Consider the following 13,087-nt stretch of genomic DNA (forward strand, 5'->3'; position numbering starts at 1 on the left):
AGAACTATAGAGGGATAAAGGTAATGCTGAGTACAATGAAAATTTGGGAGAGAACTGTAAAGCAAAGCTTGAGGAGGGAGACATAGATAGGACAAGAACAGTTTGGGTGTATCCCAGGAAAGAGGGCAATGGATGCCTTGTTTGAGTTAAGACAGTTAATAGAGAAATACGTATACGTATGTATGCGAACACCAAAGTAGGAACTGCTGTCGGATTGACCGAAAGTTGCATGAAGGCTTCACCGAGTCCTTACCTATTTAATCTTGTTATGGATGTACTGACAGAGAAAGTAAGGGAGGGGGCTCCTTGGTCAATGCTCTTTGCTGATAATATCGAGTTCATAGAGGAGAACAAAGAAATGTTGAAGGAGGAAATGAAGTGTTGGATAAGTGCTATTGAAGAGGGAGGACTTAAGGTTAGCAGCTCGAAAACAAAGTATATGTGGTTGGGAGGAAGAGAAATGGTTGAAGACGTAGAATTGCTTGAAGAAAAACTAGGACGAGCAGAAAAATTTAAATACCTTGGCTCCTACATATCGGAAAATGGGACGCTAGATAGAGAAATAGACCACAAAATACAGGCTGGTTGGTTTAACTGGAACCGAATGAGCGGGGTACTGGGCTAAAAGGAAAGATATATAAGAGTGTGGTGAGAACTGCGTTGGTGTACGGTGGTGAAGTGTGGCATGTAAAGAAGATCCAGGAAGAGAAGATGGAGGTAGCTGACATGAAAATGTTGCGGTGGATGTTGGGTAAGACTAGAAGGAACAGGATCAGAAACAACTTGATTATGAAAAGAGCCAGGGTGACTACAGTCTCAAACAAGATTTAAGAACAAAGACCGCATTGGTTTGGTCAGACATAGAGATGAAAACTATGTGGGACAAAGGATAGAGCTGTCAGAAGTTTGGAAGAAGAGGTAGAGGAAAACCAAGCAGAAGATGGATGGACTGTGTGGCAGAAGAATTAAGAGAGAAAGGTTTAGGTGAAGAAGATCCAATGGACAGAAATGAGTGGCGACGAAGAGTAAGGAACAGCGACCCCTGAAAAGGGAAAACGTGAGAAAGAAAAAAAGAAAAAGAATATGCTTGGGGAAGTATGGATAGCTTTAGAAGAGATTGAAACAAGTTGGTTTACAAAATTATGGAAATGTATGTAGTGACGGTAGTGCAACGAATTATAGAATTCCACAAAGGCCAAAAACTGACATATGAGGAGTGTTGGAATTTTAAAATGTTACCAATACCAAATATAGTAATTAGACAAACTTAAAATAACTGGAAAACCTAGTAAGGGACATAGTATAAAGCTGGAGAAGGTCGAGACCCTTTAACGGCTGTAGCACCTTAATAATAATAACGATGATTATACGCTGTATTGTCAATTCTCGTATATATCTTTTCTCTGTGTCAAGCATTGCGAATATTAAGATTTTTGGATGACCACAAAAATCTGACGTCAACTGACGTCAAAAATCTAAGATACGCAGACATGGTACTAATTATTTCCAAAAAGAAAACGCAAGTTTTCTTAACCAGTGTGACCAAAACATGCAAAGAATATTGGCTAAAACTTAATATTTTTAAGACCAAAATGGTTGTCGTGTAAACCTTTAAAAATTTAAGCGTAAATGTTAATGAATAAAGAATGAGTTCGACAAAAAAATATGTGTTGAAAAAACCGAGAGACGCCTTTGTAAAGAAAATTCTCTGATTTACTTTTGTAAATAAAACAATTTAGTATGCTGCTACACATACTCCCGATTGTTTGGACGCTCTAACGGAGACTCTGAATCAAAACATTGCAATCCTATGGAAAGTGGATCTACTAAATAATATTGCGAATAAGCTGTGTTGATCGAACAAGATATGAAGTAGTTTTACAATAAATGATAAAGAAAACAAAAGTAACTAAAACAATAATGATTCGAAAGCTAGAATATTTTGGACATACGATTAGATGTCCAGAAAATTATAACCTTCTACAAGTCATATTACATAAAAAAGTTGGCATATAAACAAGCACTGAAAACGTATTTTTCAGACGGGTTAAAGAAGTATCGCTGGATCAAGTGTATCGAGCTAAAAGGAGACTAAGTTGAGAAATAAATCGCTAGTTTTCCAAAGTTTTCTTTTCTCTTTTGTAGTCTAAGTACATATCAGACCACTTTTAAATACGGTGACGACGAACTTACCAAAACAGTACACTAACATATTTTGGGGATCTAGATACCAGAGAGTATTACCTACTGTAGACAACAGCTGTTTTTTCTCTTAATTATTATACTATTTTTTACCTAATATTATCTCACCAATCGTTCTTACAACTATTATCAAGCTTTTCTTCATTCCTTTATCGGCAATTCCATTACTAGTGATACTTTTCTCTAACTCGTGATTACCATAGCTCATAAGGTTTATTAAACTTTCAGATGTATAAGATCATCAGATATTGTTCTCAAGCTATGTTCCTGCGGCATTTTAAAGTAATTACTATTTAAATGGGAATAAGCCACAATTAAAGGTTAAAGTAAGTTTATTAATGTTTAAATTTCCACTTCGGAAATCGTTCTCAAAATACAAACATTAGTATAATAATTAATTAGTAAACACTCAGAGTTGATTTTTGTATTTAACTGTGTACTTCTTAGAATTATCTGTCAATATAATGACATGAACTGTAAGCATATATCATTACATTTTATATGGATGTTATTTCTTTTCATAACATTCATGCGTCGTTTTGTATAGCCTCCCCTATAAACGAGGGTAGAAGTAATAAAAGCGGTTGTATTAAGTTACGTTTAATTTTGTTAAGTACTGAGAAAGCATGTAAAAGATACTTCCTACAATGACATATTCAAAACCGTCTTTAAAACTTCAGAGTTTCAAACGGCAAAGTCTGTTTTATCAGAGAAAATATAACATAAATGATAATTCACATGCGTAATCCAGTATTTTACTCTAAATCTACCTTCAGTAAAGTAATGTTTTAAGGAATACATTTAATTTATATAAATTGTGTGTGTTATTTCAAGTAATTAATACAGGGTGTTTCAAAAAAGGTAACCCCGTCTCTAGGGTAGGTAAAAAACTGAAAAATAATTGGGGTTTGCTCAGTAAAAAATTTTGGTAACGCCATCCGTTTTCAAGATACAGGGCGTTGAAGAAAAAAAAATTACGCATTTTTTACGATTTTGTCGAAACTACTGGCAACATTGTAATGACATTTTATACGAATATGTTTTGGAAGCTGATACATTCCATGAATTTGTTTTTACATCTGATTCTCATAGAGGGCGCTAGTTACACGGATCGTACTAAGTATTAGTCAATATAACTTTTTTAAGAGTATAATTACTAATCAAAATTTTAAGTAAACTTAAACATCATTTAATTTTACACGAAAAAGGTACTCTTGGTAAAACTCGATACTGTGTACCGTTTTCGGAATATTTTGATTTTAAAACTATGAAGTAATAATTGATGCTGGTAGTAATGATAAAGTTCTAATAGGTATACCTCTATTTTCTCCAAGTGTGCCATGGAAATCTGACATTTATTGATTGTTATGACGATAAATCAACAATAATTACAGTTTTGAAACCTTGTTATTTGTAAAATCAAATCAAAATGTACTCAAATGTTGAATACACTGATATGTTAATAGCCTTAGGCGAATTTTTAGGATGTTCTAGTGCAGCTGTGACACGTTATGCAGAAAAGTTTCCTAGAAGAAACTTACCAAGTAAAAAAACATTTAGAGCCGTTGAACGACGTTTTCGAGAAACTGGGAATGTGAGACCAAATAAAATAAATTCTGGTAGACCAAGAACAACAAGAACAATTAATAAAGAAAATAATATTTTAAATATACTTGATCAAGATCTAACAGTTAGCGTAAGGAATATAGCAAGACAAACAAATACTTCTTCTTCAAGTACTTGGCGGATACTGAAAGAACAGCAATTACATCCTTATCATTACAGACAAGTCCAAGAGCTCTTGCCAGATGATCTACCGGTTAGAGTGGATTTTTGTGAAACATTGCAACAAAGGACAGCCCACAATCCATATTTTTTAAAATGCATTCTTTTTACGGACGAGGTCACCTTTACGCGACAAGGTATGTTTAACTCCCATAATGCACATTACTGGTGTGATGAGAATCCACGAGTCAAAAGGATATCATATTACCAACACTCATTTAAAGTTAATGTTTTGGGCAGCAACTTTAGGTAACAAATTAATAGGTCATCATATTTTACCTGGAAATTTAAATGGTGATATGTATCTTGATTTTTTAAACAATTCCTTATTCGAGATATTAGAAGATTTAACGCTAAACGAGCGAAGATCTTTATTTTTTATGCACGATGGAGCTCCACCACACTTTGATAGAAGGTGTCGTAATTGGTTGAGTAATCATTTTCCGAATCGATGGATTGGTAGAGGTGCAGAAGCTCCGATTCATTGGCCTCCTCGGTCATGCGATTTTAACCCTTTGGTCGTATATTAAGGAAAAAGTCTATGCTACAGAGGTAAATTCACGCCAAGAATTGGAAGAAAGAATTCAACGTCAATTTAATGACATCATAGCTGATTCCCTACCGTTTAGAAGGTTAATGGAATCTTTAGAAAAAAGAATAGACTTGTGTATTCGCGAAAACGGAGGGCATTTTGAACACTTACTGTAATTGAATTTTATTTTATGTTCTTAGTCATTAATTTAATTATCTTCTTGTGAGTTTTGTTTAATTACTAACTATTTTATACCAGCATCCATTATTACTTCATAATTTTCAAATCAAAATAATCCGAAAACGGTACACAGTATCGAGTTTTATCATGAGTACTTTTTCGTGTAAAATTGAATGATGTTTAAGTTTACTTAAAATTTTGATTAATAATTAAACTCTTAAAAAAGTTATATTGACTAATACTTAGTACGATCCGTGTAACTAGCGCCCTCTATGAGAATCAGATATAAAAACAAATTCATGGGTTGTATCAGCTTCCAAAACATATTCGTATAAAATTTCATTACAATGTTGCCAGTAGTTTCGGCAAAATCGTAAAAAATGCCTAAATTTTTTTTTCTTCAACCCCCTGTATCTTGAAAGCGGATGGCGTTACAAAAATTTTTTACTAAGCAAACTCCAATTATTTTTCAGTTTTTTACCTACCTTAGAGACGGGGTTAAAACACCTTTTTCTGAAAGACCTTTTTTTGAAACACCCTGTATATTAATAAGATTCTTTTAAAACATTTTTGTTAAAAGTAACAGGTTTGTAATTGTGTGTGCTGTCAATTATTTTTTGACGGTGTACTTAATACATTAGCCAAACTGAAAGTTTTGTAATTATATCAACAACAATTAGATAATTATATTAATAATTATTGTATATGTTCGAGTCATAAGAAATCACTCAAAGTGATTATTTTGGAGATTGTTAACATGTAACATCTAACAACACCTAACTCGCCGAGTTAGTGATATGAAATACTTTTCTGGTTTTACCACTAGATATTTGGCATTTGTACCTACACATATGAAGTTTGACTGTCGCATGCTGCCCAGATCTTATCACACACTTCCCTGGTTCTGAATGTTTATTTTGCTTGAATGGGCAGCTACTACGGAAAGTAAGCAGCTGCTCATTGACGGTAAAATTTTCGTAGGGTATGTATGAATCTTGTAATGTGGATAATCATAATTTAAAAAAATTCTAATCCTTCCTACCTTCTGCATTAGTCAATTAAAATATGTGGTTTACAATATTATCTCTCAAAAATAGGCAAAACTACTGGAAATTATGTCAACGTTTTGTTTAGCATGTCTTGTCGAAATGTTTTTCTTAATGCAAAACATTTCGTTGTGTTTGGCGACATGGTCTTTGTATTTGTAGCTTAAAGTATCATTTTTCAAGTTTATTTTGCGACCTGCAGTACAATATAAATATTTTATATCTTGCTATTGAAAATATGAATAGTAACTTATATGTAAAAATTATTTTGTTGGTAGTCATTATCACTAGATATAGATTCTGCGTCAGATATAATTTTGGAGTCATATTTTGCGTGAATATCAGTTAAATCCTCTTTATTACTATCTTTTGAATAAACAGTATCACCCTAGTCAACTTCAAGATCACTATCATATTCTTCCAAACACCAATGCTGCACTCCTCCTCCTAAGTGCCTGCTCTGTTGAGGTTGGCGATCAATATGGCAAATTTCTCTCTGTTCTGAGCTTAATGAATTAATTCATTTCCTCTTGCGTGAGTCCAATCTCTGATGTTTCGTAGCCAAGATTTTTTCTTTCGTCCTATGCCCCTTTAACCTTCAATCTTGCCTTCTAATATTACCTGGAGCTGCTCAAATTCCCTATGGCGCATTATGTGTCCTAGAAATGACGTCTTTCTAATTTTGATAGTATTGACCAGATGAGGGAGTGTGTTCATTGCTCTCAGTACTTCTTCATTCGTAGTTCTGCTGGTCCAGCTTATTCTTAGCATTTGGTGGTACATCCACATTTCAAATGAATTTAATTTGTTGCTATACTTAATATGCTGCACTATTGCAGCCAAATATTTTCCGTACCTTCATCACCTAAGTAAACCAAATTTCTTCCTACCATAATCAATAAACGAATGAGAAAACTTAGTACGAACTGTCCAAACGCAGAACTTTCAATACTTAGATATAACTAGGGGAAGCACAAGACAGGCAGAGAGAAGTAGGAAAGTGAGTAATTCCCAGTAAAATAACACCTGTTTTTCTGCGATACGCACGGAAATCGGGGAAGCACCTTACTAGCAGAGAATAGGTTACAGAACACTTCACTCTCAATAAACGTTTAAACAATAATAAAATATCAAAATAAACAACAGACATGGAAAGACATGCCTAAATAGTATATAATAATTAGGGTCACTGGTAACCCCATGATATTAATATAAAACTATAAAAAATGTGCTCCAGCTTAACATAGAAAACAACACATTAGGAAAAATCAAATTTTTTCAGAATTATAAGTAAATTAATTTCAAGAAAAACAGTTTCAAGTTACGCATGAGGTCTGGTAAAATGCACAACGTTATTCAAGAAATGAACAGGTTGAATATCGATGTACTGGGTATCAGTGAAGCTAGGTGGCCCAACTCAGGTTGTTTTTCAACAGACGAAGCCACAATATATTATTCCGGTAGCGAGAATAACCAACACAGATACGGCGTGGCAATAATAGTTAATAAAAAATCTAATAGAGCGGTGGAATGCTATTTCCCTACCTCAGAAAGAGTAATGGTACTGAAGTTAGTGACATCTCATGCCAAACTGAATTTGATACAAGTTTATGCTCCTACGGCAAATGCCGACGAAGAAGAAGTAGAATTATTTTACCGAGATATCGAAGAGGCACTTAGACTAACGAAAACAAGAGAAATCACGATAGTTCTAGATGATCTCAATGCAAAGATTGGAAAGGGACAAATCGAAAAGTGTATAGGAAACTATGGTCTGAAAAATCGAAACGAGAGAGGAGACCGTCTGTTACAATTCTGTCAAGAGCAGAACTTTATTATTACAAACACATTTTTCATGTTACCAAACAGACGACTGTATACATGGCGGTCGCCCGCACATACATCGGAGAAAGTAGTCAGGAACTAGATAGACTACATTATGATCAATGAAAGATACCGTAATGCTGTTAAAGCCGTGAAAGCATATCCTGGATCAGACGTGGCCTCAAATCACAATCCACTTATAGCGAAGATTACACTCACCCTTAAACATATTAAAAGACATCAAAGAATCCCTACAATAGACACAAGAAAACTTAAAGAACCTAAAGTAAAAGAATGCCTCCAACATGAACTGCATGTGAACTGCAACAAATTGAACATAAACACCAATGATATTGACGAGTACTGTAATCGACTAAAAGATTTTCTACTGGAACCCTGTAAAGAAATACTAAAGACTTCCGCAAGGAGAAAAGAGGAATGGATGAATGACGAGATACTCAATATGATGGAACAACGGAGACAATTTAAAAACAAGGATAACAATAAATACAGAGAGATAAACCACGAGATCAGGAAGACGATAAAGCAGGCAAAAGAAAAATACTTTGAAGAGCAATGCAAAGAGAACGAAGACCTTCAAAACAAATATGATCTGTTTAACCTACACAAGAAAGTCAAAGAACTGACAGGACTAAGAAAACAAAATCCAACTTGCGCAATTCTTGATAGACACGGGACTGCTATAACACATACGGACGAGAAAAAACAAAGATGGGCAGAATATATCGACGAATTTTTCGATGATGAAAGAGGAGATCTGGAGCACATAGAACTTACGTCAGAAGAAATAGGTCCATATATTACAAAAGAAGAAATATTACACGCATTAAAAACAATGAAGAGTGGGAAAAGCTCTGGACCTGATATGCTTCCTATAGAAATCCTAAAAATTCTAGATGAGAAGCACATTGATGTTTTAGTGACACTCTTGAACCAAATTTATAGTTCAGGCGTATTACCCAAAGAGTGGTTAACATTTTTTTTTATTCGTCTCCCTAAAAAGAAAAACGCAAGAAAATGCAGCGATTACCGCACCATTAGCTTAATGTCTCATATGCTAAAGTTACTACTTAAACTCCATAACCGAATATATCACAAACTGGACATAGACGTTAATGATACACAATTTGGTTTTGGCAAGGGCCTAGGAACACGTAAAGCTCTTTTTTCACTTAATATACTAATACAAAGATGCCTGGACGTCAATCAAGATATATACGCATGTTTATTGACTATAATAAAGCATTCGATAAAGTACGACATAAACAATTAATGAATGTCCTGAAATCAAAGAAGATTGACTACAACGACCTCAGGATCATATCAAATTTATATTATAAACAGCGAGCAAAAGTACGTGTTAACTAACAGCTGTCAGAAGAAATTGAAATTAGATGTGGAGTGAGACAGGGATGCGTATTGTCGCCAATTCTTTTTAATGCCTACTCCGAAGAGGTCCTGAAAAAAGCTCTTGAGGGTGAAACAGCTGGAATAAAGGTAAATGGAGTTCCCATTAACAACATTAGATATGCGGACGACACTGTGATCTTAGCCGAAAACATTGAAGATCTTCAGAGACTGGTGACCAGAATAGCAGAGTATGGAAAAGAGTATGGTCTAACAATGAATGTTAAGAAGACGAAGTTTATGAGAATATCGAAAACTCAAAGAAATAACGAGAATCTTCTAATAAACGGAACCAACGTCGAACAAGTGGACAAATATGCATACCTAGGAACAATGATTAACTCCACAAATGATTACAGTCACAAGATCAAAATAAGAATAGAAAAGGCTAGAGCAAATTTCAACAAAATGAGAACTGGAACTAAGAGTTAGGTTGGCGAGGTGCTATGTTTTTTCGACTTTATTTTATGAAATGGAATCCTGGACCTTGAATGCGACATCAATGAAAAAACTGGAATCATTCGAGCTGTGGGTGTACAGAAGAATTCTGAAAATATCATGGACAGAACACGTCAAAAACAAAGAGGTTCTGGGAAGGATGAACAAAGAATTGGAAATTTTAAATACAATAAAAACAAGAAAATTAGAATATCTAGGACATATTACAAGTGGAGAGAAATACACCTTGCTCCATCTAATTATACAGGGAAAGATCCAAGGAAAGAGAAGCATAGAGAGGCGTAGAATGTGTATGGCTGCGCATCCTGAGAGAGTGGTACGGATGTACATCGAATGAACTTTTCAGAGCAGCCGTCTCAAAAGTCCGAATAGCTATGATGATTGCCGACCTCCGCCGCGGAGATGGCACTTGAAGAAGAAGATGAGGTCTACAGTGACCCCGTGGTATAATTCGGGTGAAAATCTTTAATGGCAATATTAGGCTCGGTTTCTTTGTACATCCTTAACAGCATCATTTTATTAACACCCGGTTTCCCGTATACTCATTACTTATTCGAAGCATTTTAAAACTTACATTTATATCATTGGTGAGCATATGATTTCATTTCATGATTACGTCTTACCATAGCAGAAAATTCATTAGCGTATGCTATGGATCAACATGAATCTTGCCACCGTATGTTATTAGAATGGAACTAATATGCATTTCGGCGAGCATCGATCTACCTCTTGACAATGTTAAAACTTGCTATTGGCGTTTGAACTGAAAATGCCTATCTAATATCGACACCCCCATCGAACAAAGTTGTAACTCAAGTTAGATCTATTTTCACATTTAAATACAGGCGAATTCAGTGAAAAATTGCGCATACGTCAATATAAACCACACAGCTTAATTCTCAATAGTTTCGCTAACACTCCGTTGAAAAAAGTTGTACTTTAAGTTACGTGTGTCAGTTTAGCGTAAAAAAGGCAGTAACACTGTTACTCCCTATGTCAAATTTTTAGTTTCTATATATTTGACGATTAATAAGGTTGTTAAAGAGAAGTTACAGCTTTGTTGCACGTATGTTTAATTTGTAAAGTTATCAAACATACGGTGTATCTTCTAATTCAATTTTGTTGTATGAATAGTTTACCGGGGAATCCCATATGCTATATGAGTTGCTGCTTTGTTTGTGTTCGACTAGTTACAGTATATCCCATTTACGTGAATTTAACTCGTACATTATTTAATTTAGTTGATATTTTTGACTATACAAGTGTTTCAATATATTTTCAAAATGAAAACTGTTAAACATTGTTGAAAAAGATTTTGATGTCACAGAAAACCCTTTATGTGCAAATACATCATATGTATCATCCGATGAAATACTTATTCAACATGGCAATTATTCGAATTTAAAAGAAAGTTACGGCCTGGTTGTAGCAAATTTCTAGACCCGAATGGTAGTGATGTAGAGTCTAGTGGTCACAGAGAGCCTTTCTCTGCTAATGTCTCTGAATATGTACCTTCCAATTCTGAAGGTAAGATGTCAGTTTTTAGAATATCCGTTGCTATTTACTTTTTTCTTGTTAATAGACGACCATAATTTCCTTTTGTTACGAATTGTTCATTTCTGTTTCTATTGTTATTATGTGGTCTTCAGGTAGATATACAAAAAATAATTTTGTTGTAGGTAGTAGCTATTCGAACGGACCAAAAGAAAAAAATCTACAAGAAATAGATGAGGTTGAACCAAAAACAAACCTAAATATAAAAAACCAATATTATAGTGATACTGATATAAAACAAAATTCACACAAGAAAAAGAAACGAGACATGCCGGGAAAATGTACTTCTAATCGTAAGAGGACACGCAATATCAACAATAGGAAATGCAACTTGAATAAAAGAAAAAAAATAGGATTGGCATTCACGAATCAATGAGGTCAAAAAATTAGAGAAAGGCAAATGAAACAAGGGTGTACACAGAATTGTTCCAAAAAATGTATTCAAAAGTTATCTTTAGAAATGAGAACCCAGATTTTTTCCCAATTTTGGGCACTTGGGAATCATGATCATCAAGTACACTTTATAACTAACTGTGTTGAAAAACTACCTAAAAAACAAGCAGTATATATAAATATTCATTTATGGTAAACGGTGATAAAATTCAGTTATGCAAAAGAATGTTTTTTGATACTCTAGATATTACAGATAAGTGGGTTAACACTATTTATATTAAGATTGATATGGAAGTAACTGATTGTGTTTCACTAGCCGATCAACGAGATCGTTACGAAAACTGCCCAAACAAAGTACCTGAGGTTATTAAACAAAGTGTGAAAACACATATTGCTCAAATACCAGTTGTAGAGTCACATTACGTGAGGGCTCGTAGCGGTACAATATTTTGACGAATCTTTAACGTTTCCAAAATTATATCAACTTTATAAAGAGTGGTTACGTGATGATGAATGTGCACCAGAGATACAAGCCATCGAGATACAATATCGGGAAGTATTCTACAATGAATTTAACATAGATTTCTTTAAACTCAAGAAAGATCTATGCGCAACATGCGATATTTATAAAAGAGCTTTGATTGAACAAAGGGAAAGTTTACAATGTCAGAAGTTCCTGCATCATACTATAAGCGAAAACTCAATGTCTACAATTTTACAGTCTTTGATTTAGGAGACAATGAAGGACATTGCTATGTCTGGGATGAGACTGTTGGCCGGAAAGGTGCTAACGAAAGTAGTAGTGCTGTATATTTGTTTATTGAAATAAAACAGAAATAAATCAAAAACAAATATTAAATTTTAAACTATTTAAGGACTCCCATATTAATTTTGAACTAGATATTAAAAACAATAAAGTAAAATGGTCTGAAATTAAATATTTACAAATCCGCAATGAAAATGCGAAGATAATTCACGTTCTTTCGACGTTCTTTCCGAAAATAATTACTACGGTCATTTAGAACAAATGTCTATAACTCAACGTTCTTCAGTTAGGAGGTCAACAAAAGATAAGAATGAGCGTATCACCTATACCTCCCGTATATTCTAATTCTCTGGCCATATCGAAAGACAAATATAAAGATTTTGACAGCCTTTGTAAGTCAAATGTCTTACCCGAAATATATCACCGTTACAAAATATTCAACTATCAGACTCCGAATAAAAATTTGAGAGAATTATTTTATTTTGTTTATAGTGATTATTTTGTTCGTAGTGGTAGAATATTGTTGTTTTTATAAAATTTATAAATTCAAATTAAAATTGTGAAAACTAAGAGTTGATATTTGATTTAAATATACCATAAAAACTAATTTTCTCTTATTATGATGGCCAATAACTTAAAACATACAACGTTTTAATGGTAAAACGAAAAAAATAATTAACACGGAGAGTGTAAAATGGTTGTTAAGCGAATTACAACCTTTTTCTACGAAGAGTCATATTTAATCTCAAGGTTGTATCTCAATCAAACTCAAGATTTTCAATAGTTAATAAAATTACAAAACAAACATCTCAAAGTAATTCCTCATTATTTTTTAAATATGATCTCGTATTACTGTAAAAGGGTTTACTCATTTCGCTATAAATTTTTAAAAATACATCTTTTCGTTTTTTGCCTCTC

The 13,087-nt window shown here is 33.8% G+C and overlaps 2 protein-coding genes across 2 annotated transcripts in view; one reads left to right on the top strand and one right to left on the bottom strand.

Annotated features, from left to right (window-relative positions):
• The window catches only part of mub (poly(rC)-binding protein mub), a 413,814-nt gene that overhangs the window by 374,006 nt on the left and 26,721 nt on the right, over positions 1–13,087 (bottom strand). The gene's annotated exons all lie outside the window — the stretch shown is intronic.
• LOC140449041 (uncharacterized) lies at positions 314–625 on the top strand. Its single transcript, XM_072542181.1, has one exon. The coding sequence runs from the start codon at positions 314–316 to the stop codon at positions 623–625; it is 312 nt and encodes a 103-aa protein (XP_072398282.1).

This window comes from Diabrotica undecimpunctata, chromosome 8 (genome assembly GCF_040954645.1).
Source record: "Diabrotica undecimpunctata isolate CICGRU chromosome 8, icDiaUnde3, whole genome shotgun sequence".
Taxonomy (NCBI): Eukaryota; Metazoa; Arthropoda; class Insecta; order Coleoptera; family Chrysomelidae; genus Diabrotica; species Diabrotica undecimpunctata.

What these genes read in the sequence shown, in the direction of transcription:
- LOC140449041 (XM_072542181.1), top strand. Translation starts at nt 314, where the DNA reads ATGCTCTTTGCTGATAATATCGAGTTCATAGAGGAGAACAAAGAAATG.